Source organism: Lampris incognitus, chromosome 3 (genome assembly GCF_029633865.1).
Source record: "Lampris incognitus isolate fLamInc1 chromosome 3, fLamInc1.hap2, whole genome shotgun sequence".
NCBI lineage: Eukaryota > Metazoa > Chordata > Actinopteri > Lampriformes > Lampridae > Lampris > Lampris incognitus.
The window spans coordinates 77449722-77476013 of NC_079213.1; the positions used below are offsets into that span (position 1 = coordinate 77449722).

Consider the following 26292-nt stretch of genomic DNA (forward strand, 5'->3'; position numbering starts at 1 on the left):
AGCCCTACTGCTATCTGCCAGTAACCTACCTTGTTATTTAATTATGACAAAACACTAATATTTGGTGCCGTTCGGGCTTTGTCTGAATTGTTTGCCAGTCAGTTTGAAACTGGGACTTCAAATGAACTGAAATCTTGACCAGACAGTTCTCAGAACACACATAATGACGTTAATACTACTTTAATTGTACATAGAAGGCAGGTGACCAATATTGCTAGCAGCAAAAGTTGATTGAAGTCTTTTTTTTAAGGAACAATTGTCCACCATGAGTGAAATTTCACTGTTTTGTTTTAGGCATGGGCGATGGAATGGGCTACGGCTTTGCAATGAGAAGTCTTTGGATCTGTGTCTTGTTTGTGAGCATCACCTGTCGTTTGAGGTAAGGTATTATAGCCTAGCATGGCCTCAGCAAATTAAAACATTCATACACACTGAAGAACTGACATTGTTGGCAGAAATAGGGTACTGTGCTTTTATTCTTAGTGATGTTCTGTAAGGTATCCAACATTGGTATAGCTGTATTTTTCTGATTTTGTTTGCTCACAAAGGCTTGAAGGCAAATGTATGTATTTTAAATGAATATGTGAAAACAAGTGCAACACCAGCATCTTCCTACATACAGCCTCTCCCAGGTTGCCACGGGAACTCCCAAAGAGGCTGAACTAAATGACAACATTACCATTTTCACACGCATACTTGATGGACTACTGGATGGCTATGACAACAGACTTCGACCTGGACTGGGAGGTAAGCCCAAAGGGAATATATGCGTGAATACCTTTACAAATTTGTCTGGGTATACTTGGTGAGAACTAAATATGTCATTATCAAAATGTGTCTGAATTTTCTATGGGTGCTGTAGCCCTAATACAGCAAAGTGCTTGGAGGTGAGACAAGGAAATATTTGCTTTTGCCGCTTTTCTTCTCATTTTTTTTCCTCATTGTAGGTTTCTCATTTTCTTCTCATTGTAGGTTTCTATATATGCAATATTCTAGCTCTTGTAAAGCACTTTAAGTGGCTGTTGCAGCTAGTAAAGCACTATATAAAATGCGACTTGACTTGACTTGTCATGCTTAGTCCACACGTACGCGGGTATTTTTGAAAATGGGGTTTTTCCTCCTTTGTTCTTGAAAAAAAGGAAAAAAAAGCACTGCTTAAAGAAATCTTCATTGAAGTGAAAATTCCAAAATACATGCTATTTAACACAACGAATGTGCTGTCAAAAGCATGCCAAACCAACAGGCAGCAATATAACCCAACCCTAAAGCCATATTGGCCAATCAGAAGCCTACAAAAAAAAGTCAACAAGCGGGCATCCGGGTGGCATGGCAGTCTATTTCATTGCCTACCAACACAGGGATCGCCGGTTCAAATCCCTGTGTTACCTCTGGGTTGGTTGGGCGTCCCTACAGACTCAATTGGCTGTGTGTGCAGGTAGGAAGCCATATGTGAGTATGTGTCCTGGTCTCTGCACTAGCACCTCCTCTGTCTGTCGGGGTGCCTGTTCAGGGAGGAGGGGGAACTCGGGGGAGTAGCATGATCCTCCCATGCGCTACGTCCCCCTGGCGAAACTCCTCACTGTCAGGTGAAAAGAAGCGGCTGGTGACTCCACATGTGTCGGAGGAGGCAGGGGGTAGTCTGCAGCCCTCCCCGAATTGGCAGAGGGGGTGGAGCAGTGACCGGGACAGCTCAAAAGAGTGGGGTAATTGGCTGGATACAATTGGGGAGGAAAAAAAGGGGGGGCATGCCAAACCAACAGGCAGCGATACAACCCTAAAACTAAAGCCATATTGGCCAATCAGAAGCCTGAATAAAAGCCAACAAGCCAAAAACTAAATTTTCCCAGTCTACACGTCAACACTGAAAACAGAGTTTCTGAAAATCTTCATCCTGGAAGGAGTTTGCCAAAGTTCCGTTTTCGGGGAACTGAAATGCAGTTTGCGTGTGGACGAAAGGCCAAAATGCATAGAAAAAGCTACATTTCAAAAATACCCATGTACGTGTGGTCAAGGCATCAGTCTTGTTTCAAAAGCCCTGAGTAAAAGATTGCCTACCCAGATACACCCCTCCCCCCCACCCCCCCAACCCACACATAAAGCAAGGCCCTGCATTGCAACTTTAGTCCTCCATTCACTCCAGATAGGGAGAATGTGCCTGTATTCAGAGAGCCTGGATGAAGTCTTCGACAAACAGACCTATAATCAACAGTTTAGACCCTCCAAGTGTGAATCAATGCCTCTGTGAATACATACTGAATCACAGCCTCCTGGAAGCGCTGCTGTAACCTTGAGAAAGTCATAGTTCATTTCATTAATAAAAGCTCCTCTATTGTTCTCGGTGGGCAGAGGCCAAAGGTGGGAAAACTTTTTAGATTCTGATTATTAAGGAGAAAATTTAAGAAAACCAAGCAGTATTTGGAAAACACTGGTCTGTTCAGTCATCTGTACGTGTGTGTGTGTGTGCAGGCTTTGTAGGGCTGTACTGCTGACTGTATTCAGCATTTTGTATTTACAGTGTTTTGTGAAACAGAGTCAGTATTGGGCTGTTTTCTTTACATTTTACGGATAAATAACTTTAAATTACCACCCGGAAGGATTTCTGTTCCCTTTTACATTGTGACATTGCATCAAGATTGGCATGTGCTATTCATTCCACGTGGTATGAAACATTAGCAAAATGTCCTATAGACTACATGTAAATAGAGAATGAATATAATTCACGACCGGTGCAAATCCCAAGTAAATGCTTATGAATGATAGACGCTGTTGAGAAAATCGCATGATTTTGTTGGGTATAAATTGGTACATTTTTCATGTTGGCTGCTGTTATGTGTACAGAGTTGGGTGGCATGATAGGCCACAAACAATTTCTGCATCACCTGCTTTTTCTCATCTATATAACAGCATATACAGATATATAGAATTGATTCATACTGCTAACTGGAAAAAAATGAATACAGCTGGAACTGTTTGTTTACATTAGTTTCAACAGGAGCTCTGTCAGCAGCAGAGGAAAATCAACTATACTGTCAGTGAAAAAGTATAAATCATGCTAATAAATGCTCTAGCCAATTTGTCTGCTTTTTAACCTATGGTGAGTTGCCATCTTAACTCACATGACTTTCCTTGCTTCACCCAGACACCCCACCCTCACCTGCCTCCATCAAAACAATCCTTGTAAAGCTATGCGTTTATCTTTGAATTGCACATCATAATTCCCAGGCTAATTCCGACATGGGGCGGCACAGTGGTGCAGTGGTTAGCGCAGTCATCTCACAGCAAGAAGGTCATGGGTTTGAACCCTGGGGTTGTCCAACTTTGGGGGTCATCCCAGGTCATCCTCTGTGTGGAGTTTGCATGTTCTCCCCATGTCTGCGTGGGTTTCTTCCGGGGGCTCCGGTTTCCTCCCACAGTCCAAAGACATGTAGGTCCCTAGGTGTGAATGTGTTGGTCCTGTGATGGACTGGTGGCCTGTCCAGGGTGTCTCCCCACCTGCCGCCCGATGACTGCTGGGATAGGCTCCAGCATACCGCAACCCCAATTGTGATAAACAGCTTGTATAATGGATGGGTAGATGGGTGGATTCCGACATGGTAAACATTTACACTCTATGTAGTGTTGCTTTTTACGAATGACAGACATATGGTGATATATGGATATGGTCATTGTTATATACATTTCACTGGTTCCACTGCTGGCTGCTTCAGTCCAGGGTCTCTGCGCATTTTGAAGACATGCTGCATTCACACGGGGAAGACACAGGGATGCAATATCATTTTGAAGTCAAATCAGAATAATGCTACTCATCTAGCTGCATGAGTGTAATCAGCAAATTACCCCAAGTTATCTGGCAAATAGTCACAACTTCAGCCCGCATCCATCTGTCATAGTCTGTCCTATAGCAATGGAGTTAGTGCTCTGCCGTTATGTGCAGAGCCGAGCACCAGTGTCTGGATTGATTTGCACTGCAGGTTTAGGAAACGTGACTTTCAAGTATTAAGCGTTGTAAAAATATGAAGCTGTAATTTTCTTTTTGAGCTTAAGTGCCCCTCCTTCTGCTGAAGACAGATTGATGAAATAAACGGATTTGACCTTTCTATTGTTATGTCATTTGTGATCACTCATTCTTGCCTGTGCGTTAGTTTGATCTGGATTTCCCGTAAGAGCTTTAAATCGTGGGAATCTCTTTTTCTCTCAAATGCACACACATACAGACATGCATATGGAAACTGTGAGATAGTCTTTACCAAATTGAAAATGTGGCCCTGAGACAAATGTAAAAAATAAGTTGATGTACCCACATGTTGAGTTGCATGTAAGGTGTTTAAATTCTACTCAACTGGAATTTGTTTCCACTGTTTTCAAGATGTAAATGACCCATATTCATTTATTTAAGTTGGTCCATGTTGTGAAGACCTTATTAAGGATTTTAAGATTGTACTGTTTTACAGCTGTTTAATTTTTTTTTTAATTATTTAATTGCTCATATCATGTGCCATTTTTCTTTAAATGTTCTTCAATAGACAGTAGTACGTATGGCCCTGTCATAGGTTGTAGTCTATTTGGCAGACACATCGTGACACAGAAAGTAAATTCACACATTTTGTGCATCTGAGTTGATAAATGATGTATGGCTGGGTCTTGAGAATGTGAATGACTAAAATATCCTTCAGACATTTGCAAACGATAATTTGGCTGGTACACCGTCGTCGTCATTTAATGTGCTATACTATGTTCATATCATGGAAATGTGCAGTGGATAGGTGTGTGAGTCTCGGAAAGGTGAATTGTTATTATAGAAGAACACGGCAGTTAACGCTGTCTTAAATATTTCAACTCTGTAATTTTAATGCATTGCTGATGCATGAAAAAAAATAATGAAATTAATCAATTAAACAGTCATTATAATTCCACATCAGGCATTTAATCAAATAAAATGAGATGGACATGACACACCAGGACGTTCCAGTGTTCAGCCATTCAACACCTATGGTTAACTCTGCCAAACCTGACAGCCACATAATCCGGAAATCCTGTTGGACATATGTTTGGATAATATTTTAACATCTGCAGTTACTCCCAGACTTCTCTAAAATTAGATGTTGACAACTAGGTTAGGTTAGATTAGACAACTAGGTTGCCGCTGACTAAATATATCCGTGCAGTTAATCGACGGAAACTGTGCCAGCAATAGAGGCTATTTGCAATAAACACCGGAGTTACACCGAGCGTCCGAGATGCAGGGTAGACATTTTGATGCTTGGTAATTTGTACATTACAGTCATATCATCCCAGTAACGTCATCAGATATAGTATAATGACTCCATTAGGGCTTTGTACTTGATGCGTAACACTGATTGTGGTGCAATGACCAGAGCAGTGGGGTATCATAAAAACTTCACGTTTTCTGCCTATTCTTACAGAAAAGGTGACAGAGATCAAGACCAACATCTTTGTCACAAGCTTCGGTCCAGTTTCTGACACTGAAATGGTAAGGACCTCCTCTTGAGCTACCCTCTCAACATTAAATAAAGGTACATTTGCATAACTGAGGCAGCATGAATCGATATTTGCATACTGATAAAATTACTCTTGAGATGGACTGAACTTGATGTGCCCTGTCTCTGTAAACACCTGAAAGTCCCACAAAAACTTTGAAGAGTATCATATTATTTGTTAACAAAGATGTCCAGGGGCTTGGGTTGACTCCATAACACCTGTATATCTTTAACTAGTCTGCTGTGTATTTTGTTAATCTGTCACATTACTTTCACCATAAGATATGTAGTAGGGTTGAAAATGCCCTCATTAAAAGCAGTTTATATTTTAAGACAGACACTGTGGCATTTTAGAGTCCAAAGCATGAAAGCATAACATCAACATGTCACTGTCTAAATACTTATAAATACTTATAAAACGCCACTTTTATTTTAGGGGTTTATCTGACCTTTTCTTATTCTGTCCTAATCTGGGCAGATTACATCCTCCAGTGTCTGTGTTATCTGTGTCGAATGGTTAAATGGTCTTTTCTTTTCTCAACAGGAATACACTATCGACGTGTTCTTTCGTCAGAGTTGGAAAGACGAAAGACTTTGTTTTAAGGGCCCGATGGAGATGCTCCCCCTTAATAATCTCCTGGCCAGTAACATCTGGACCCCTGACACCTTCTTTCTCAACGGGAAGAAATCCATTGCGCATAATATGACAACGCCTAACAAGCTGCTACGGCTCAAAGATGACGGCACTCTCCTCTACACCATGAGGTGAGCTCGCCGACGCTTCACCTCTTTTTACCCACTTTTAGAAACCTGCGACCTCCGTTCAGTCCATTCCACACACTTTCTGCGGTCTCTGTGTGGGTCTCTTGAGCTTGATGGCCCGAAGTCTGTGATGGCCTTCACACGGTCCATCAGTGAAAGGGAGCTAATACTGGGCCTCTATGAGAGTGGGGCATTTGTACATTTCCATTCTCCTTCATAAACCCCAGTGACCACACTGCCCGAGCACACATGCACAATCGCATGCACGAAAGTACAGGTTGTCATGACCATGACCTATTCTGGCCGCACTAACCGTCTCAACAACACATCACTCATTTCAGATGTTGAGATCAGGACTTGAATGATGTTTGAAGTACAAGCTGTTGTGATTTGTAGTGGAAACATAGCAAGCTACTCTTGACCCCCCCCCCTTTTCTCCCTAATTGTATCTGGCCAATTACCCCACTCTTCCGAGCTGTCCCGGTCACTGCTCCAACCCCTCTGCTGATCCGGGGAGGGCTGCAGTCTACCACATGCCTCCTCCGATACATGTGGCATCGCCAGCCGCTTCTTTCACCTGACAGTGAGGAGTTTTGCCAGGGGGGATGTAGCGCATGGGAGGATCACGTTATTCCCCCCAGTTCCCCCTTCCCCCCAAACAGGCGCCCCGACCGACCAGAGGAGTCTCTAGTGCAGTGATCAGGATACATACCCACACATCCGGCTTCCCGACCGCAAACACGGCCAATTGTGTCTGTAGTGATGCCCGACCAAGCCAGAGGTAACATGGGGATTCGAACCGACGATGCCTGTGTTGGTAGGCAATGAAACAGACCGCTACGCCACCCGGATGCCCTACTCTTGATTTTTTTTTTTTTTACAGCACAAAGGTCATGTGCTGTGCTAAACAGATGAACACACAGCAGAGCTAATCCACTTCTGCTACGTTATAATCACAAAAGATGATGACTTTTTACATTTTAAACATCTATTCAGTGCAATGTGTTGATGTGACCATATAATATAAAGTCTGTAACTGTACAAAGATTGATGTTGCCTGAGTGGAGGTATCTCATTAACATCCTGCCGTTTCTTTCATCTATATGCCGCACCATTATCTTAACAGGACAATAAACTCCAAATCAAATATTAACAAGGAAGTGAGAGGAAATGGATGTGGGTGTATTTCAAAAATGACTATCGATCCACTGTCTTAAAATCTCTCCAAATTTACATTTGCTAACATTACAATCCATTAGCATTGTTGTTTCACAATGGACTGTTAATGCATTTCTCTTGTGGGAGTGAGGTTATTAGAGGAACATTTTATGCATGCATCACTCCCTACAGTGGTTGTTAAAATTAACAAGTACAGTGGTCGAGCTACTGTACCATGAAATGTCTCTCATGGCTCTCTCGTGAGTTTTGACCCGAGCACTTTAATGCAGGCCTCGCACTGTACTTCAGTTTACTCTGGCAGCAATACACCACAGAACACAGTTTTGCAGTGGAAGATAATCTATACTTTATGATTCAGTGCTGGAGAACAGTGGAGAGAAAAATCACCATTATGATAACTGGTACGAATATGCCTTGGATGCCCGTGTGTTTTGCTTAGGTCGAAAATCCATCTGCCGGACTGCTTAGTACTGACAAAAGATGACAGTCCTTTTCAGTCATTATGATTTATGAAGGAGCCTGCACCCTATGCGTTTGACATCACTAATTAAAAGACATCCACCACTGCCTATTTACCATAGAGTCCCTTTGTGGATATTAGTCATCATCAGAGACATGCCAGAGCTGTGTAAGGCTAGAATAACACATTGATTATCTTGGTACGGTGTTCTTGTTTTGCACCTTGTTAATGACACACCTCTTGGCCTGTGATTGATCTCAGATAAATACTGATTAAGAGGATACCTTCTGCTCCAGTGTTGAACACATTTACAGTGCGGTTATCAGGGATAAACTGGGACGGTTATGTTCATTTTTCTTATGAACAAATATACTTATATAGTTTGTAATGAAATCATGTAACATACTAATACGTGAATGAGAGCTTAAGAAACTGGAGATTTTTTTTCTTTCGCTATAGAGCAACTGTATGTATGCCAATAGCAGATAGTCATCCTCTTCAATGGTAACATGAGGTCCTAGCACTACTCTCTCTCTCTCTCTCTCGCTCTCTCTCTCTCTCTCTCTCTCTCTCTCTCTCTCTCTCTCTCTCTCTCTCTCTCTCTCTCTCTCTCTCTCACACACACACACACACGCAGATTCATCATAACTGTATTTTTGTTTTCTTTATATTTTCACATGTATCTACTATATCAGTGTTATTATTTACACATGGAGATCACAGTATACATATGGGGGTAATGGGGGTTAAATTATCTCTAGAAAAACTGAAGAAGCTTGTGTCCCTAAATATCGTCACATTTCATTCCATTGTAGACTGAAAGGTTACTTGCTTTTAATAGTGTATTAGAGCAGTGCGACATTTGAAATTCGATTATGCATAATCAGATTTATTTGAAGAAGTACCGTTTACAATTGGACAAGCTGGTTTATATCTGAATGTGAGTTATTTGACCTTATTTGACGTTTAGGATGACGATTAAAACAAGATGATGTAGTAATAGGTATCCCCAGTAGAGGTCAGTGTGTAATAAGGGTGTCTGGTTGAGCAGCGCTCCAACAGCTCCTCATTATTTTGCTTTGATTTCTGCTTCCACTTTTTCATAGCTACACTTTCCAAACATTCATATGTAACATGTACGGGGGTTTATGGTTGGTATGGAAGGAAAAAAGAAAATAAAAATTGTAGGGAGATATACGTCCGTAGTATATATTTTTTTGTGCTTTTCCTTTATAATAATACTTTATTTTGTTATCACAGCTAGATGGCAGCCTCACCCCATAAATAGTATGAAATAAAGCTCAAGGCCATTTCATATGAATGATTGCAATCTTTTAGGTCAACTGGCATAATCATGAGTTGAAAAGTGGGCTTTGCTTGCATTTTTACTATTTAGAAAAATTAATATGTGCATGTGTGTGTGTGTGTGTGTGTGTGTGTGTGTATGTAGGGATGCGGCCTCACATTTTGATTGAGTGGCTTGCTTCTTATTTTAATTTACCTGATGTTTACGCCTGTTCAGAAGGGAGGGGGAACTGGGGGGGCCGACCAGAGGAAACACTAGTGCTGTGACCAGGACATAGACCCACATCTGGCTTCCCACCCGCAGACATGGCCAATTGTGTCTGTAGGGACACCTGACCCTGTGATGGCCTGGCGGCCTGTCCAGGGTGTCTCCCCGCCTAATGACTGCTGGATTAGGCTCCAGCATCCCCGTGACCCTGAGAGCAGGATAAGCGGTTCAAATAATGGATGGATATATATATATATATATATATATATATATATATATATATATATATATATATATATATATATATATATATATATCTCAATTAAGATACAGGGAAAAAAGTTTTGATACAAATGAAAAAAAGTTTTAGTAATAATATTTTTTTCTGTACCCGTGCTGATATTCCGCTCCTCATTAGTTGAGCACTCACAACACCATTGACGGTTTCGGAAAAAAAACACAATATATATATATGTGTATGTGTGTGTGTGTGTGTGTGTGTGTGTGTGTATGTATGTATATATAGATATAGTAGGAAAGAGTGGACCTAATTTTCCTGGAAAGTGGATGTTTTTTTCAATAGGTACAAGACAAAATTCCAAACTAAATGTAGTGATGATGATTATGGTGAGGGGTATAATGATGCTGATGAAGAGCACAGATGATGCAATCAGTTTGAATGCTGACTTTTGTTTTTCAGACTAACGATATCAGCAGAATGCCCCATGCAACTGGAGGATTTCCCAATGGATGCCCATGCTTGTCCACTTAAGTTTGGGAGCTGTGAGTAAACACTTCTCTAAGCAAATGCACCGCGTGCTACATAACATTCAATAATGCAAGAATAGGTACAGTATAAATGTTTTATGCCAAAAACATGGACATTAGTGACTTCTGAAAGCAAAATGTTAAAAGCTCACCTCAGCAAATATTTCTAAAGAGGTCACTATGTTGGACATTGGTGCCTGTTGTTTATGTTATGTCAACTTCTGCGTCTTAACCCGGTAAGGATTTATTTTGCCTGAGTGTGCCTTCCTACCTGTTCCTCAGCTATGAAGTCATTGTTGCGAAAAAACAGAAGATGATGGTGGAGTTACTGAAACACTGCTCATGATTAAGACATTCATCAACATGTCAAGGTTACTATGCTGTCTCTTAGTGCCACGTCAGCCATCAACAGAGGTCCAAAATATAACCATAACCCAGATAAACATATCTGCCCAACTATACATAGGTACATATGTATGCACAGACATTTCCATTTAACTTGGAAGTAACTTCCGCTAATCCATTTCTATGTCATGTCCATGCACAACCAACCAGTCTATTCTGGCTTGTGCTGAGCTGTCCTCGTGCTTTCTAAGCTCGTCAGGTTGCCTCCCAGTTGTACAAGAATATCAAGGGACCTCTTGCCATGCGAGCATAAGATCTTGCATAAGAACACCTGAGGTCTTCCTTGAAACCAACACAGGGAGGGCTATCTCAGGACCGGCTCTGATCTTAGACCCAGAGCTTCATCACAGAGCTCAGTACTGTTAGACATAGCATATAGCCACTCCCATGACGGTTTTAGGCACCTCAACGCCCTGCTGAGAGTTGGGATGAGGATAATCAGAGAGCTTATGCTGCTAAATGAGACTACGCAGGCTCATGTGCTTGATCCCAAGCAACTAGCCTTTGACAATTAAGGTACCAGCCAGAAAGACAGAACATGTTAACTTAAGCAGTAATAACGCATTCAGGTTCTAGTATTCACGGTTCTCGGCAGATTTCAGCAGAGCTAATTAGAATGAATGAATGAACGATGATTTATTTCGAACATGTAAACAAGCAGGATATAACTTACAGATAAGCCATTGCCAGTAATCTGAAGTGATCAACAAATCCACACATCAAACTCAGCGAACAAATCTCCGTATACATCAGATTACTTGTTCGAAAAGGAGTAGGAGTCAAGTCAAGTCAAGTCAATTTTATTTGTATAGCACAAATTACAAATTTGCCTCAGGGGGCTTTACAGCAACACAACATCCTGTCATTAGACCCTTTAGACCATTAGACCTGTCATTAGAGCATTGGGTTAGGAGGAAGTGTACACTTATTTTTTCCTACCCCTTCTCACCTACTCTTAAGTTAATTCAGCTACTATACATTACAAAAAGAAAAAAAAAATAGCAAAACACACACACATATATATATATATAAAACAACCCAGATAAGAGAAGCTAGATAGAGGTAGAAGTAGATAGAGAAAACCTTCGTTTTAAATTTCATTTTTGAGCTCATTTCATTATACTCTCATGACATGATATGTCACCATCTAGATTCACCTGTCTCTGTTTAGCTGTTTCACTCCTGAATCTACGTTTTGTTTTCTATGTATCTATGTATGTAAACACCTATTTATCCTACCACACAAAATACATGGCTGTATCATTACAGTTGCAGTAACTGGGTGACTGGGATGGATAGTGCATGTGACACACATTGCACTCATGCAACCATATCAGACCATTTAGGCACCACTTGGGGCCCTTTCATGTGGGCATCATCGTCTTGGGTGTCTTCCACAAAGGACAGAAAAACCTGGCCATTTAATCACCTTCATCAGATGAAGGTAATTTCGTAGAATTGATTTGAATTTCTAGTCTCTCAGTTGCGTATGGCAAAACTTCACTGGGAAGATGCACCCCACATGATAACAAAGCATTAAGGAACCTGCTTAAATCTGCACTCAGGTGTTGCATTTATTTAGACATGCACCTGTAGGCCCTTGGCTTTGCATTGGTTGGCCACTTTGTGGAAGAATTACTGTGAGGATATTATTATTATTATTATTTTTTGGATTCCCCCCTTTTTCTCCCCAATTGTATTTGGCCAATTACCCCACTCCTCCGAGCCGTCCCAATCGCTGCTCCACCCCCTCTGCTGATCTGGCGTGGCTGCAGACTACCACATGCCTCCTCCGATATACACTCACTGGCCACTTTATTAGGTACACCTTGCTAGTACTGGGTTGGACCCCCTTTTGCCTTCAGAACTGCCTTAATCCTTCGTGGCATAGATTCAACAAGGTACTGGAAACATTCCTCAGAGAGTTTGGTCCATATTGACATGATAGCATCACGCAGTTGCTGCAGATTTGTCGGCTGCACATCCATGATGTGAATCTCCCGGTCCACCACATCCCAAAGGTGCTCTATTGGATTGAGATCTGGTGACTGTGGAGGCCATTTGAGTACAGTGAACTCATTGTCATGTTCAAGAAACCAGTCTGAGATGATTCGAGCTTTATGACATGGCGCGTTATCCTGCTGGAAGTAGCCATCAGAAGATGGGAACACTGTGGTCATAAAGGGATGGACATGGTCAGAAACAATACTCAGGTAGGCTGTGGCATTGACACGATGCTCAATTGGTACTAAGGGGCCCAAAGTGTGCTAAGAAAATATCCCCCACACCATTGCACCACCACCAGCAGCCTGAACCGTTGATACAAGGCAGGATGGATCCATGCTTTCATGTTGTTGACGCCAAATTCTGACCCTACCATCCGAATGTCGCAGCAGAAATCGAGACTCATCAGACCAGGCAATGTTTTTCCAATCTTCTATTGTCCAATTTTGGTGAGCCTGTGCGAATTGTAGCCTCAGTTTCCTGTTCTTAGCTGACAGGAGTGGCACCCGGTGTGGTCTTCTGCTGCTGTAGCCCATCTGCCTCAAGGTTCGACGTGTTGTGCGTTCAGAGATGCTCTTCTGCATACCTCAGTTGTAATGAGTGGTTATTTGAGTTACTGTTGCCTTTCTATCAGCTCGAACCAGTCTGGCCATTCTCCTCTGACCTCTGGCATCAACAAGGCATTTTCGCCCACAGAACTGCCGCTCACTGGATATTTTCTCTTTTTCGGACCATTCTCTGTAAACCCTAGAGATGGTTGCGCGTGAAAATCCCAGTAGATCAGCAGTTTCTGAAATACTTAGACCAGCCTGTTTGGCACCAACAACCATGCCACGTTCAAAGTCACTTAAATCACCTTTCTTCCCCATTCTGATGCTCGGTTTGAACTGCAGCAGATCGTCTTGACCATGTCTACATGCCTAAATGCATTGAGTTGCTAACATGTGATTGGCTGATTAGAATTTTGCGTTAACGAGCAGTTGGACAGGTGTGCTTAATAAAGTGGCCGGTGAGTGTATGTAGCTATATGTATATGTGGATTCGCTTGCCGCTTCTTTTCACCTGACAGTGAGGAGTTTTGCCAGGGGTATGTAGCGCATGGGAGGATCACGCTATTCCCCCCAATTCCCCCTTCCCCCCCGAACAGGCACCCCGACTGACCAGAGGAGGCGCTAGTGCAGCGACCAGGACACATACCCACATCCGGCTTCCCACCCGCAGACGCAGCCAATTGTGTCTGTAGGGACACCTGACCAAGCCGGAGGTAACACGGGGATTCGAACCGCCGATCCCCATGTTGATAGGCAACGGAATAGACTGTCATGCCACCCAGACACCCACGTGAGGATATTATCTTAACACAAGAGTAACACTGTAAACTACTGGGATTTCTTTCAACTAAGAATTTGAGACGCAGTACAACGATACAATGTACTTTCCTGATTGTGAAATGACTTTAAAAAAAAAAAAAAAAAACAGTCGCATATGTGACTGTGAAAAAGCAGCCGAGATAGCATCCCATGCACTGTAAAAGCTGTAAAAGTTATGGTAGCATGGCACAATATATCCTGGCCCCTCTGGCTCCATTAACCCTAGCTAATCCTTTTGACCTGATGGACAGCTAGACCTGTCCTTTGCTGTTGTGTTAATCACTTCTCTGGACTGTACAGCCAGTATCTTTTACAGTCTCACGATGCTTTCACTCCATCTCTACAGCTGTAGAGATTACTGGGCAGAGCAGTGGAAACATTTAAGTTGTATGTTGGATATGCTACTACAGTATTACTGACCTTATGAAACTGAAATGGCTACCAGGAGAGATGGACGACTTCATAGTTGTGTGTCGGATGCAGGGTTACATATTCAAGCCTTTGGTATAGAGTAGGTCAAAGGCTTTCTTTAAATGTTTATAATCCATCTGAGAATGGAGATGTCTGAATGACATGATCATATTTAAATTTAGATGCAAAGATTATTCTTGTCTTTTGATTATGTTTGTAGTGGAGTAATTCAATGCCCCCGTTAACTCGCTAGTCTTGCTTTGGATGCTCAACAGTATTTACAGATTTGCAATTGACTGTGGTCTTTTGCAGGAACCCCTGTTCAGTTTCTTACAGAGTGATGTGCACCAAAACCACCAGATGTAAGAAAAGTTTTGTTTTTCCCCCCCACAGAGCATCTCATTCATGAACACTTGACAGTATGGTGCAGGAATAGACACTTGTTATGTAAATATGACACTTTGTAAACAGCTCCCTCTGGTCAAGATGTCTCACCTACATATCTACAATGTGCACTACCTCTTTTTAAACCAGATGTGCAATACAAATGTTTGTGCAATACAAATGTACAATTGTAAATACACATTCAACTGCTGTATACTGGTTACAATATTGTTGTGGCTGTAACAGGTATATAATATAGTATGTAGTTGTGAGGTGGATGGTAGGTGAACATATAGTGTATACTTCTGGTACATAAGTAAATATGTGTGTAATATAGTGGGACTTTATAGCATTGTATATGGACATGATGGGTTGTGGAGTCGTGATATTGGTACATGGTATAGTGTATGGACAACATAGTATATAAGCAATATGGTATTATAGATGGGCATAGGTTGTTGATTACTCAGCCATAACAAAACTCTATAAAGTAGAAATATAATAGTAATAATACTAATAATTCCTTTTTTATTTGTGGGCACCTTCCAAAACACTCAAGGACACCTTACAGAACATAGTTAAAAAAATAAATAAAAAAACAGCTCTGTATCAGACAGCGTAAAATCAAAACAAAGCAGGGTAGACAATAAAAAGTTAACACAACAGGTAAGTATAAAATCAACATCTGCACCAAACTCAGTGAAGCGTGGATCAGACTGAATATGCCAGTTTTAAAAGGTATGTTTTGAGATGGGATGTGAAGGTTGAAAGAGAGTCAATGCTGTGAATGTCTTGTGGGAGAGAGTTCCATAGGTGGGGGGCAGAACGACTGAAGGCTCTAGTCCCCACGGTAGTCAAGCGGGCCGATGGTGTAGCGAGTTGGAGAGCAGAAGAGGATCTGAGAGTGTGGGAAGGCGTGCAGATATGAAGGAGTTCAGAAAGCTAGGAAGGAGCTAAGTTATTAAGGGCCTTAAAGATGAGAAGCAGGATCTTGAAGTCAATGCAATATTTAACAGGAAGCCAGTGGAGTTGCTGAAGAACAGGAGTGATATGATCTATGGAAGGAGTTCTGGTAATGTACGGGCAGCTGAATTCTGGACCAACTGAAGCTTATGAAGACACTTGAGGGGAAGACCAAAGAGGATAGAATTATAGTAGTCAATACGGGATGTAACCAGGGTGTGAGTGAGTATGGCTGTGCTTTTAGGTGTAAGTGACAGCCGAAGACAATTAATATTGCATAGGTGGAAGTATGCAGACCGAGTAACATTGTTGATGTGGGCTTCAAAAGATAATGTGCTGTCCAGGATGACACCCAGACTCTTAACCTGAGGTGATGGGGGAACTATAGAATTGTCAATAGTAAGAAACAAAACCTATCAGTTTTGGCCAAAGTAGATTTAGTGCCAACTAAAAGGACCTCAGTTTTATCACTCTTAAGTTTGAGGAAGTGGTATGAAAACCTGTTGTGCATACATGCATGCCTCCTATGTTCTGTTGTGCCATTTACATATTTCTTTTGTTTGTTTTTTTTCTTTTTTGTTTGTTTTCTTTTTTCTTTTTTCTTTTTTGTGTGAGTGAGTCTGCAAGTGCTCTTGTCTGTGAATGTTCTCATTCATCCAGGTCATGGTTATCCAAAGGAGTTGAATCAAGTGCAACTGGACTTGGTATATATCCGTGAAGACGTTTCGCCTCTCATCCAAGAGGCTTCCTCAGTTCGTGCCTTTCTGACTAGACCAAGCTAGTCTGACTGGCTGGTGATGAGACTCAGAATTTATCCTCTAGGAGTCGTTGTCAGAGCTATAGATGTCCATGGCTCTTTGTGTTCCGATGTTTACCAACGCCCGTCGCTAACAGAGCCATAGATATGAGTGGCTCTTTTGTGTACCGATGTTTGGCCGCGCCAATCGGCCGCGCCAATCGTTATCGGAGCTATTGATATGCGTGGCTCTCCGATGTCCAGTGTAATATTTGCTAGTAATATTTGATTTGCTAATGTCCCTTACGGCTTTCCGTAGCGCCACAACAAAGTCACGTGATGTACGTAACAACGTCAGTGGGAATCCGGTCGGTGAATAAACACCCAGCACGAGAGAAGTCGTCCTTGCTTTATTAATGTTATAAGTTAACATAGCCAGAGGGCACAGATCATTACATGGTGTCAGAGTAGCGGAGTTTAAATACCCAATATGGATTCGTACGGCGTTCCAGCTCCACGGATGGACTGGGAATCGGCGAACTTACCTGAAGCATGGAGACGATTTCGACAAACAACGGAGCTAATGTTCACGGGCCCCCTGCGCGGGAAGAATGAAGAGGAGAAATGCAGCTACCTCCTGCTCTGGATAGGGGAAAAAGGGCGCGATGTGCACAACACTTGGACACTCAGCGGAGAACAAGCCAAGAAGCTAGAAACGTACTACGATAAGTACACTGAGTACATCACCCCCAAAGCAAACCCGATTTATGCCAGATATAAATTTCATGAAAAGATGCAGGGAGAGAGTGAATCCTTCGAACGATTTGTAACTGAGCTAAAGCTCCTAGTCAAAGACTGTGGCTACCCAAATGCCGACGAGATGGTCAGGGACCGCATCGTGTTTGCCACCAACTCACCCAGAGTGAGAGAAAAGCTACTTAGCCAGGGAGCTGAGCTAACGCTAGAAAAAGCCATAGATGTAGCCCGCTCACACGAGCTAGCAAAGCAACAGCTAACGTTTATGGGCCAGGGCAGCACACATGAAACGGTGCACGCAATAGGCAGAAAGACTTACAAACCGAACGCACCCAAAGCAGCTAACGCTAACTTCAGACAAAGGGACGTTAGCACCGCCGCCAGGGCGTGTAGCTATTGTGGAGGGCTACACGGCGCTAAAGCCACTTGCCCAGCTAAGGGTAAACAATGCATTAAATGCAAGAAGCTCAATCATTTTGCTAAAGTATGCAAGTCTAGCTCCCAGGGACAGACAAAGTACTACCGCGGCACAGTACATGCCGTCGGAGAGAACCCAGAAGAGTACACCACTGACAGAGAGCAGGAAGAACTGTACTTCGACAACATTACAGTGGAGAGCACCGCTGTGGGAGAACAGACAGAGCTATACATAGACTGCATCTCAATAGAGAACAACGGAAAAAGCAACGAGCAGGCTTACGTAGAGGTTGGAATTGGCACACCTCCACAGAAGGTAAAGTTTAAACTAGACACTGGGGCACAGGCCAATACTATTCCCACCAACCTGTTCCAGGCGCTGTTCAAAAATGTGACACTGAAACCAGCAATACACAGACTCACTGAATATGGAGGAGGCGCGCTGAGCGTGAAAGGCACATGCAAACTCAAATGTAAGTACAGAGACAATGCAATGATGCTGGACTTTTACGTCATTGACACAAACGCCCCACCAGTCATGGCAATGAAAACATGCCGTGACCTAAACTTGGTAAAAATAGTGATGGCTGTGAGCGAGGAAAACAATGTCACATCACAGAGCATAATGGATGAGTATGCAGATGTTTTCCAGGGAATAGGAGAGTTCCCAGGCGAGTGCACCTTCCGCGTCACACCAGATGCAACGCCGGTCGTCTGCCCGCCACGCAGAATCCCCATCGCCCTACGCAGCAAACTGAGGGACGAGCTTGACAGCATGGAGAAAGGCGGCATAATCTGTAAGGTAACAGAACCCACAGAATGGGTGAACGCACTCGTCATTGTTGAGAAGCCAAAGACAGGCAAACTTAGAGTGTGTTTAGACCCCAGAGCTCTTAACAAAGTGATACAACGACCTCACTACCCCCTCCCCACGCTGGAGGACGCCACCACAAAGCTTGCTGGAGCTGAGTACTTTAGCGTGTTAGACGCGCGGTCAGGCTATTGGGCCATCAAACTGAGCACTGAATCCTCAATGTTGACGACATTTAACACAGTGTTTGGCAGGTATCGTTTCCTCAGACTGCCATTCGGAATCGTGTCCGCTCAAGACGAGTTCCAGAGACGCGTGGATGAAACATATGAAGGATTGGACGGTGTGACGGCCATAGTGGACGATATACTAGTGTTCGGCAAGACTAAAGAGGAACATGACCAGCGTCTCAGAGCGATGCTGAAGCGCACAAGGGAGCGAGGGGTGAGGCTCAACCCCGACAAGTGTCACATATGCGTGTCCGAGGTAAGCTACTTCGGCCACACGCTCTCACACGAAGGCATCAAACCAGACCCACACAAGGTGAAGGCGGTCAAGGACATGCAACCCCCACAGAACAAAGCAGAGCTGGAGACAGTCCTCGGCATGATCAACTACCTCGCCAGATTTGCTCCACACCTCTCACAGATAAACTCACCCCTCAGACAGCTTCTGAAACAGGACAGTGAGTTTGTGTGGGATGCAGTCCACGACAAGGCGTTCCAAGAGATGAAGAATCTCATTACACAGCACCCAGGTCCAGTACTCTCATATTTCGACCCGCAGAAAGAGCTGCGACTCCAAGTGGATGCATCCAAAAGTGGCCTTGGGGCTGTCATGCTCCAAGATGGCAAACCAATTGCCTATGCGTCCAAGTCACTCAACAGCACTGAAGAAAACTACGCACAGATAGAGAAGGAGCTCTACGCTGTGGTCTTCGGCTGCAAGAGGTTTCCACCTTGGCGTGGAAAAAAGCAAATGCCGAGCAAGAGACTTACTGTTCTGGCCTGGCATGGGGAAACAGATCGAGGATGCGGTAGCAGACTGCAGCATATGCCAAGAACGGCGCAGCGCAAATGCAAAGGAACCAATGATGTCACACGCCATACCCGAGCGGCCGTGGCAAGTGATAGGCACAGACCTATTCACATGGAACTCACAGGACTTCATAGTCACTGTGGACTACTACTCCAGATTCTTCGAGCTAGAGAGACTTTACAACTGCACCTCATCTGCCGTCATCATGAAGCTGAAAGCAGCAATGGCTCGACACGGAATCCCCGAGACTATCATCAGCGACAACGGTCCGTGCTACAGCTCTGGTGAGTTCCGCAACTTCTCACAGACATGGGGTTTCTCACACACCACCACAAGCCCCCACTACCCACAGAGCAACGGCCTCTCCGAGAAGACTGTCCAGACGGCCAAACGCATCCTGGACAAAGCCAAAGCTGAGAACAAAGACCCCTACATGAGCTTACTGGAGTATCGCAACACACCGGTGGACAACCTGAAATCACCGGCACAGCTACTGATGAGTCGGAGGCTGCGGTCCATTCTCCCATCAACAGCAAAACACCTGCAGCCACAGATCGCCAGTCAGGAGGATGTTCACAAAAGGAGAGAGGTATGTCAACAGCGCCAGCAGGCATACTACAACCGAACAGCCAAACCTCTGCCCCACCTGCCCGCAGGCACACCAATCCGCTTCCGGCAGGAGGATGGATCCTGGAGACCTGCAACTGTGGAAAGACCAGCGAACACAGACAGGAGCTACCACATCCAAACCAAAGAAGGTCAGATCTACCGACGCAACCGTCAACACCTGCGACAAAGCAGAGTGAACACTCACACTACACACACACACACTTCACAGCAGACTGTTACCAGCGCTAACAACAACACACAAGCCCATCAGCAAGAGCATGCTGAACCTCCAGACACGAACAATCAGCGACAACCAGACACACAGCCTGGTTACACCACGAGGTCAGGTCGCACGGTCAAACCAAGACAAATCCTTGACTTATGAATGTAAAAAAAAAAAAAAAAAAAAAAAGATGAAATGTTATTACGGTGTCACATTTAGACAGGGAAGGAAATGTTTTACACTACTTTGTTGCAGTCCAGTTATATAAGAGTTCCATTTTCATATTCTTTCTTATTAAGATTGTATTCGTTTATAAACGTGCTCAACGTGGTCTGTATCTCTGCAGAGAAAGCAGCACTTTTCAGAAAAAGGGAGATGTAATATTTGCTAGTAATATTTGATTTGCTAATGTCCCTTACGGCTTTCCGTAGCGCCACAACAAAGTCACGTGATGTACGTAACAACGTCAGTGGGAATCCGGTCGGTGAATAAACACCCAGCACGAGAGAAGTCGTCCTTGCTTTATTAATGTTATAAGTTAACATAGCCAGAGGGCACAGATCATTACATCCAGCCGCGCCCGTCGCCATTGGAGTTATTGATTTGCATTTGTTTAGCAGCGACGGTCGTTGGGGGTGTTACTTTCGACTTCATTATTCAGTGGTCATGAGAGTCGTTGGAACCGTTAGTGACCGACTGTTGTTCTTGGAGGCTAGGCTTCTTGAATCTCCTGGGTAGAGATGAGAGGACGGCATTGTAAGTGGGAGATAGGTGGTGTCGCAGACCTCCTCCTCTGTTGAGGGATGGTTTTTCCAGTTTCTCACAGATGGCTTCTTTCACCCCTCTTTCAAACCATCTACCTTCTCTGTCCAAAATGTGTACGTTGCTGTCCTCAAAGGAGTGTGTCTTCTCCTTTAGGTGTAGATAGACTGCTGAGTCTTGTCCTGAGGAGTTTGGCCTTCTGTGTTGGGCCATCCGTTTGTGTAGTGGTTATTTGGTTTCTCCTATGTATAGGTCAGTGCAATCCTCATTGCATTCTACAGCATACACCAGATTGCTTTTTTGGGTGTGTGGTACACGGTCTTTGGGATGAACCAGTCTTTGTCGGAGTGTGTTGCTGGGTTTGAAGTATACTGGGATGCGGTGTTGTTGAAAATTCTCCTGAGTTTCTCAGAGACCCCAGAAACATACGGGATGACTGTGCTATTCCTTCAGTTCCTTTTTTTTTTTTTTGCAAATTGCAAATCAATACCTCCGATAACGACGGGCGCAGCCAAACATCGGTATACTAAAGAGCCACTCATATCTACTATGGCTCTGTTAGCGACGGGTGTTGGTAAACATCGGAACACAAAGAGCCATGGACTTCTATAGCTCTGACAACGACTCCAAAGAGGATAAATTCTTGAGTCTCATCACCAGCCAGTCAAACTAGCCTTGTCTAGTCAGAAAGGCACGAACTGAGGAAGCCTCTTGGATGAGAGGCGAAACGTCTTCACAGATATATAACAAGTCCAGTTGCACTTGATTCAACTCCTTTGGATATGCAAGTGCTCTTGTGCATGGGCACACTTGGCCAAGATTCTGATTCTGATCATGTATAGTTGGATTAAAAAAAAAAGCCAGGGATGATCAGGGACCATTTTACAATCAATCACAATAAATTTGGATCACCTCTACATTTTTTTTCTCTCTCTGGGTCTGTCAGCACCTTAAAATCTATCCATCTCTGCTTTGTTGCTTGACTCATGCTCTCTCTCCCACCGATTTAATCTTTCTAAATCTCCATTGAGGTTTTTTTTCTATTTCTCTCTCTGTTCTACCCACCTCCATCACCTCTGCCCCTTTCTGTCATCATGCACTCCTTTTCCGCTATCGTTCCACATCTTGCCCACCTGCCTTCATGTTTTTCAGACATCAGTGGCTTTTGTCTAATGGGTTTCTTGCCATTTTCTAAAGGACAGACTATAATTTTTAAGCAGCAGTCATTCTGAATCGACTTATTTCACTATAATATGAGTATGTGAGTATGCCTAGTTCTGAACTTCTGTACCTCTTCCACAAATTATAAGAAATGCTGAACCCTATGACTGAAGGTCACACATCAGATCTACAGTACCTGACATAGTGTGTTCCTGGTCTTCTGTGGGAAACTCTGTCTTTTTATACCTGCCGTATTTATATGTGAGTCCTAACCATAATAGAATGACAATGTGTATGATTTTTGAGACCGTTGCTGTTCCCAGTGCACATCTTTTGTTCACATTATTTGATAGTTGCTTGCATATTACACAGGAATGGAAGAAAACCCATGTCCGATACATGACCTCAAATGCAATTTGGGTGCAAAATAGATAGAGAAACAGAATTATCTCATTTACAGGCACTGTAAAGTTTATAGTCATCTTTTTTTTCCCAGAGATAGGCAGTTATTTTTAATGTAGCATCGCCTACATGTTTTTTCAGCCTATATATATTTTTCCTTTTCAGTCTGAGTAATAACAATAGGAAGGAACAGAATACATCGTAACGTGCCATCCTCAGCAGTCAGTACAATTAGTAGCTTTTCTTTGAGAATTGCTCTGAAAAGTCTATGGAAGATTAATGGGGAATATTGCAAAAAGGTTTAAAATAATATAAAGGTATGAGCATATATGTAAGCGTTCACTTTCACTTGGCTTGCAACCCAACTTGTACTGAACTGGCCTTTAAACAAAGGACCAGATGGTTAGTGGCTAATCTTGCTAAATTCAATCCCAGCACTACTAACTTATGGTTTCACAATTATGGTTGATGAATATCAGGAATCTAATGCTTCCTCAGCACTGTTAGCTAGCCTGTGCAGAATAGGTCTCAGATGCAAGCATGAGATCTTTTCATTACCCTAATAGGGATTTATGTTTTATCTATCCAAAGCTATAATGAAGCCATCTGAAATCATGGCCTCTCCACAAATGCCCTCGACTGAACAGCATTCTTGAGAAGAGCATGAATACACAATAAGTGCTTGATTTCTGTGCTGTGAATTGTCATGCTGATCATAGTCATATGTACATATATGTTCTGACAATTATACATTCCTCCTGTGTTTCTGAATAGTAAACATTATTTGAATGCATTCCAGTTGGGAAAAAAAAGCTCTGTAAGATATGTAAGCCGGTGTATTAGAGAGGCTCAGAGAAGAGTGGATTTTCTCATCCTATTTAAGAGTAATGGGTTATAAGGGAACCCAGCCACTGAGGATGCACAAGACAGTGCATCCTTAGTGCCGGTCCCAAGCCCGGACAAATGGGGAGGGCTGCGTCAGGAAGGGCATCCGGCGTAAAATCTTTGCCAAATCAAATATGCAGATCATAAATAAGACTTACATACCGGATCGGTCGAGGCCCGGGTTACCAACGACTGCCACCGGTACTGTTAACCAGCAGGGTGTCGGTGGAAACTATGCTACTGTTGGGCGAAGGAGAAGGAGAGGGGGAAAGCATGTCCAGAGGCAGCTAGAGAGGAGGAAGGGTAGGCATGTGGAGGTGAGAGTTGGAACTTTGAATGTTGGCACTATGACTGGTAAAGGGAGAGAGCTGGCTGACATGATGGAAAGAAGAAAGGTAGGCATACTGTGTGTGCAAGAGACCAGGTGTAAGGGGGAGTAAGGTCAGGAGTATCGGAGGTGGCTTCAAACTCTTCTACCATGGTGTGAATGGGAGGAGTAATGGGGTAGGGATAATTCTGAAGGAAGAGTATGTCAAGAGCGTGTTGGAGGTGAAGAGAGTGTCAGACAGAGTGATGAGTATGAAGCTGGAAATGGAAGGTCTATTGCTGAATGTTATCAGCGCATATGCCCCGCAAGTTGGGTGTGAGATGGATGAAAAAGAAGAATTCTGGAGTGAGTTGGACGACATGGTGGAGAGGGTACCCAAGGAGGAGAGAGTGGTGATTGGAGCGGACTTCAATGGACATGTTGGTGAAGGGAACAGGGGTGATGAGGAGGTGATGGGAAGGTATGGAGTCAAGAAGAGAAATGTGGAAGGACAGATGGTGGTGGATTTTGCGAAAAGGATGGAAATGGCTGTGGTGAATACATATTTCAAGAAGAGGGAGGAACACAGGGTGACATACAAGAGTGGAGGAAAGTGCACACAGGTGGACTATATCTTATGTAGAAGGCGCCATCTAAAAGGGATTGGAGACTGCAAGGTGGTGACAGGGGAGAACGTAGCTAGGCAGCATCGGATGGTGATCTGTAGGATGACTTTGGAGACCAAGAAGAGGAAGCGAGTGAAGACACAGCCGAAGATCAAATGGTGGAAGTTGAAGAAGGAAGACTGTTGTGTGGAGTTCAGGCAGGAGTTAAGACAGGCACTGGGTGGTAGTGAAGAGTTGCCAGATGGCTGGACAACCACTGCAGAAATAGTGAGGGAGACAGCTAGGAAGGTACTTGGTGTGTCATCAGGACAGAGGAAGGAAGACAAGGAGACTTTGTGGTGGAATGAGGAAATACAGCAAATTATACAGAGGAAAAGGTTGGCAAAGAAGAAGTGGGATAGTAAGAGAGATGAAGAAAGTAGACAGGAGTACAAGGAGATGCAGCGTGAAGCAAAGAGAGAGGTGGCAAAGGCAAAGGAAAAGGCGTATGGTGAGTTGTATGACAGATTAGACACTAAGGAAGGAGAAAAGGACTTGTACCGATTGGCTAGACAGAGGGACCAAGCTGCAAAGGATGTGCAGCAAGTTAGGGCAATCAAGGATAGAGATGGAAATGTGCTGACAAGCGAGGAGAGTGTGCTAAGAAGGTGGAAGGAATACTTTGAGGGGCTGATGAATGAAGACAATGAGAGAGAGAGAAGGTTGGATGATGTAGGGATAGTGAATCAGGAAGTTCAGCGGATTAGCAAGGAGGAAGTGAGGGCAGCTATGAAGAGGATGAAGAGTGGAAAGGCAGTTGGTCCTGATGACATACCTGTGGAGGCATGGAGATGTTTAGGAGAGATGGCAGTGGAATTTTTAACTAGATTGTTTAACACAATCCTGGAAAGTGAGAGGATGCCTGAGGAGTGGAGAAGAAGCATACTGGTACCGATTTTCAAGAACAAGGGCGATGTGCAGAACTGTAACAACTACAGAGGTATAAAGTTGATCAGCCACAGCATGAAGATTTGGGAAAGAGTAATAGAAGCTAGGTTAAGAGGAGAGGTGATGATCAGCGAGCAGCAGTATGGGTTCATGCCACGAAAGAGCACCACAGATGCGATGTTTGCTTTGAGAATGTTGATTGAGAAGTATAGAGAAGGCCAGAAAGAGTTGCATTGTGTCTTTGTAGATTTAGAGAAAGCTTATGACAGAGTGCCGAGAGAGGAGGTGTGGTATTGTATGAGGAAGTCAGGAGTTGCAGAGAAGTATGTAGGAGTGGTGCAGGATACGTATGAGAGCAGTGTGACAGTGGTGAGGTGTGCGGTTGGAATGACAGATGGGTTCAAGGTGGAGGTGGGATTACATCAAGGATCGGCTCTGAGCCCTTTCTTGTTTGCAATGGTGATGGACAGGTTGACGGACAAGATCAGGCAGGAGTCTCCATGGACGATGATATTCGCGGATGACATTGTGATCTGTAGTGAGAGTAGGGTGCAGGTTAAGGAGAACCTGGAGAGGTGGAGGTATGCACTGGAGAGAAGAGGAATGAAAGTCAGTAGGAGCAAGACAGAATACCTATGCGTGAATGAGAGAGAGGACAGTGGAATGGTCAGGATGCAAGGAGTGGAGGTGACAAAGGCATTTGAGTTTAAATACTTGGGGTCAACTGTCCAAAGTAACGGAGAGTGCAGTAGAGAGGTGAAAAAGAGAGTACAGGCAGGTTGGAGTGGGTGGAGAAGTGTGTCAGGAGTGATTTGCGACAGAAGGGTACCAGCAAGAGTTAAAGGGAAAGTTTACAAGATGGTTGTGAGACCAGCTATGTTAAATGGTTTGGAGACAGTGGCACTGACGAAAAGA

At 43.6% G+C, this 26292-nt stretch overlaps 1 protein-coding gene across 1 annotated transcript in view; it reads left to right on the forward strand.

Annotated features, from left to right (window-relative positions):
- The first annotated feature begins 296 nt into the window (after window positions 1-296).
- Window positions 297-26292, forward strand: part of gabra5 (gamma-aminobutyric acid type A receptor subunit alpha5) — a 45141-nt gene continuing 19145 nt past the window's right edge. The window contains exons 1-5 of the mRNA XM_056277781.1: window positions 297-379; window positions 623-747; window positions 5424-5491; window positions 6043-6263; window positions 10113-10195. Coding sequence (XP_056133756.1) covers window positions 297-379; window positions 623-747; window positions 5424-5491; window positions 6043-6263; window positions 10113-10195 — 580 coding nt within the window. The remainder of the gene's footprint in view (window positions 380-622; window positions 748-5423; window positions 5492-6042; window positions 6264-10112; window positions 10196-26292) is intronic.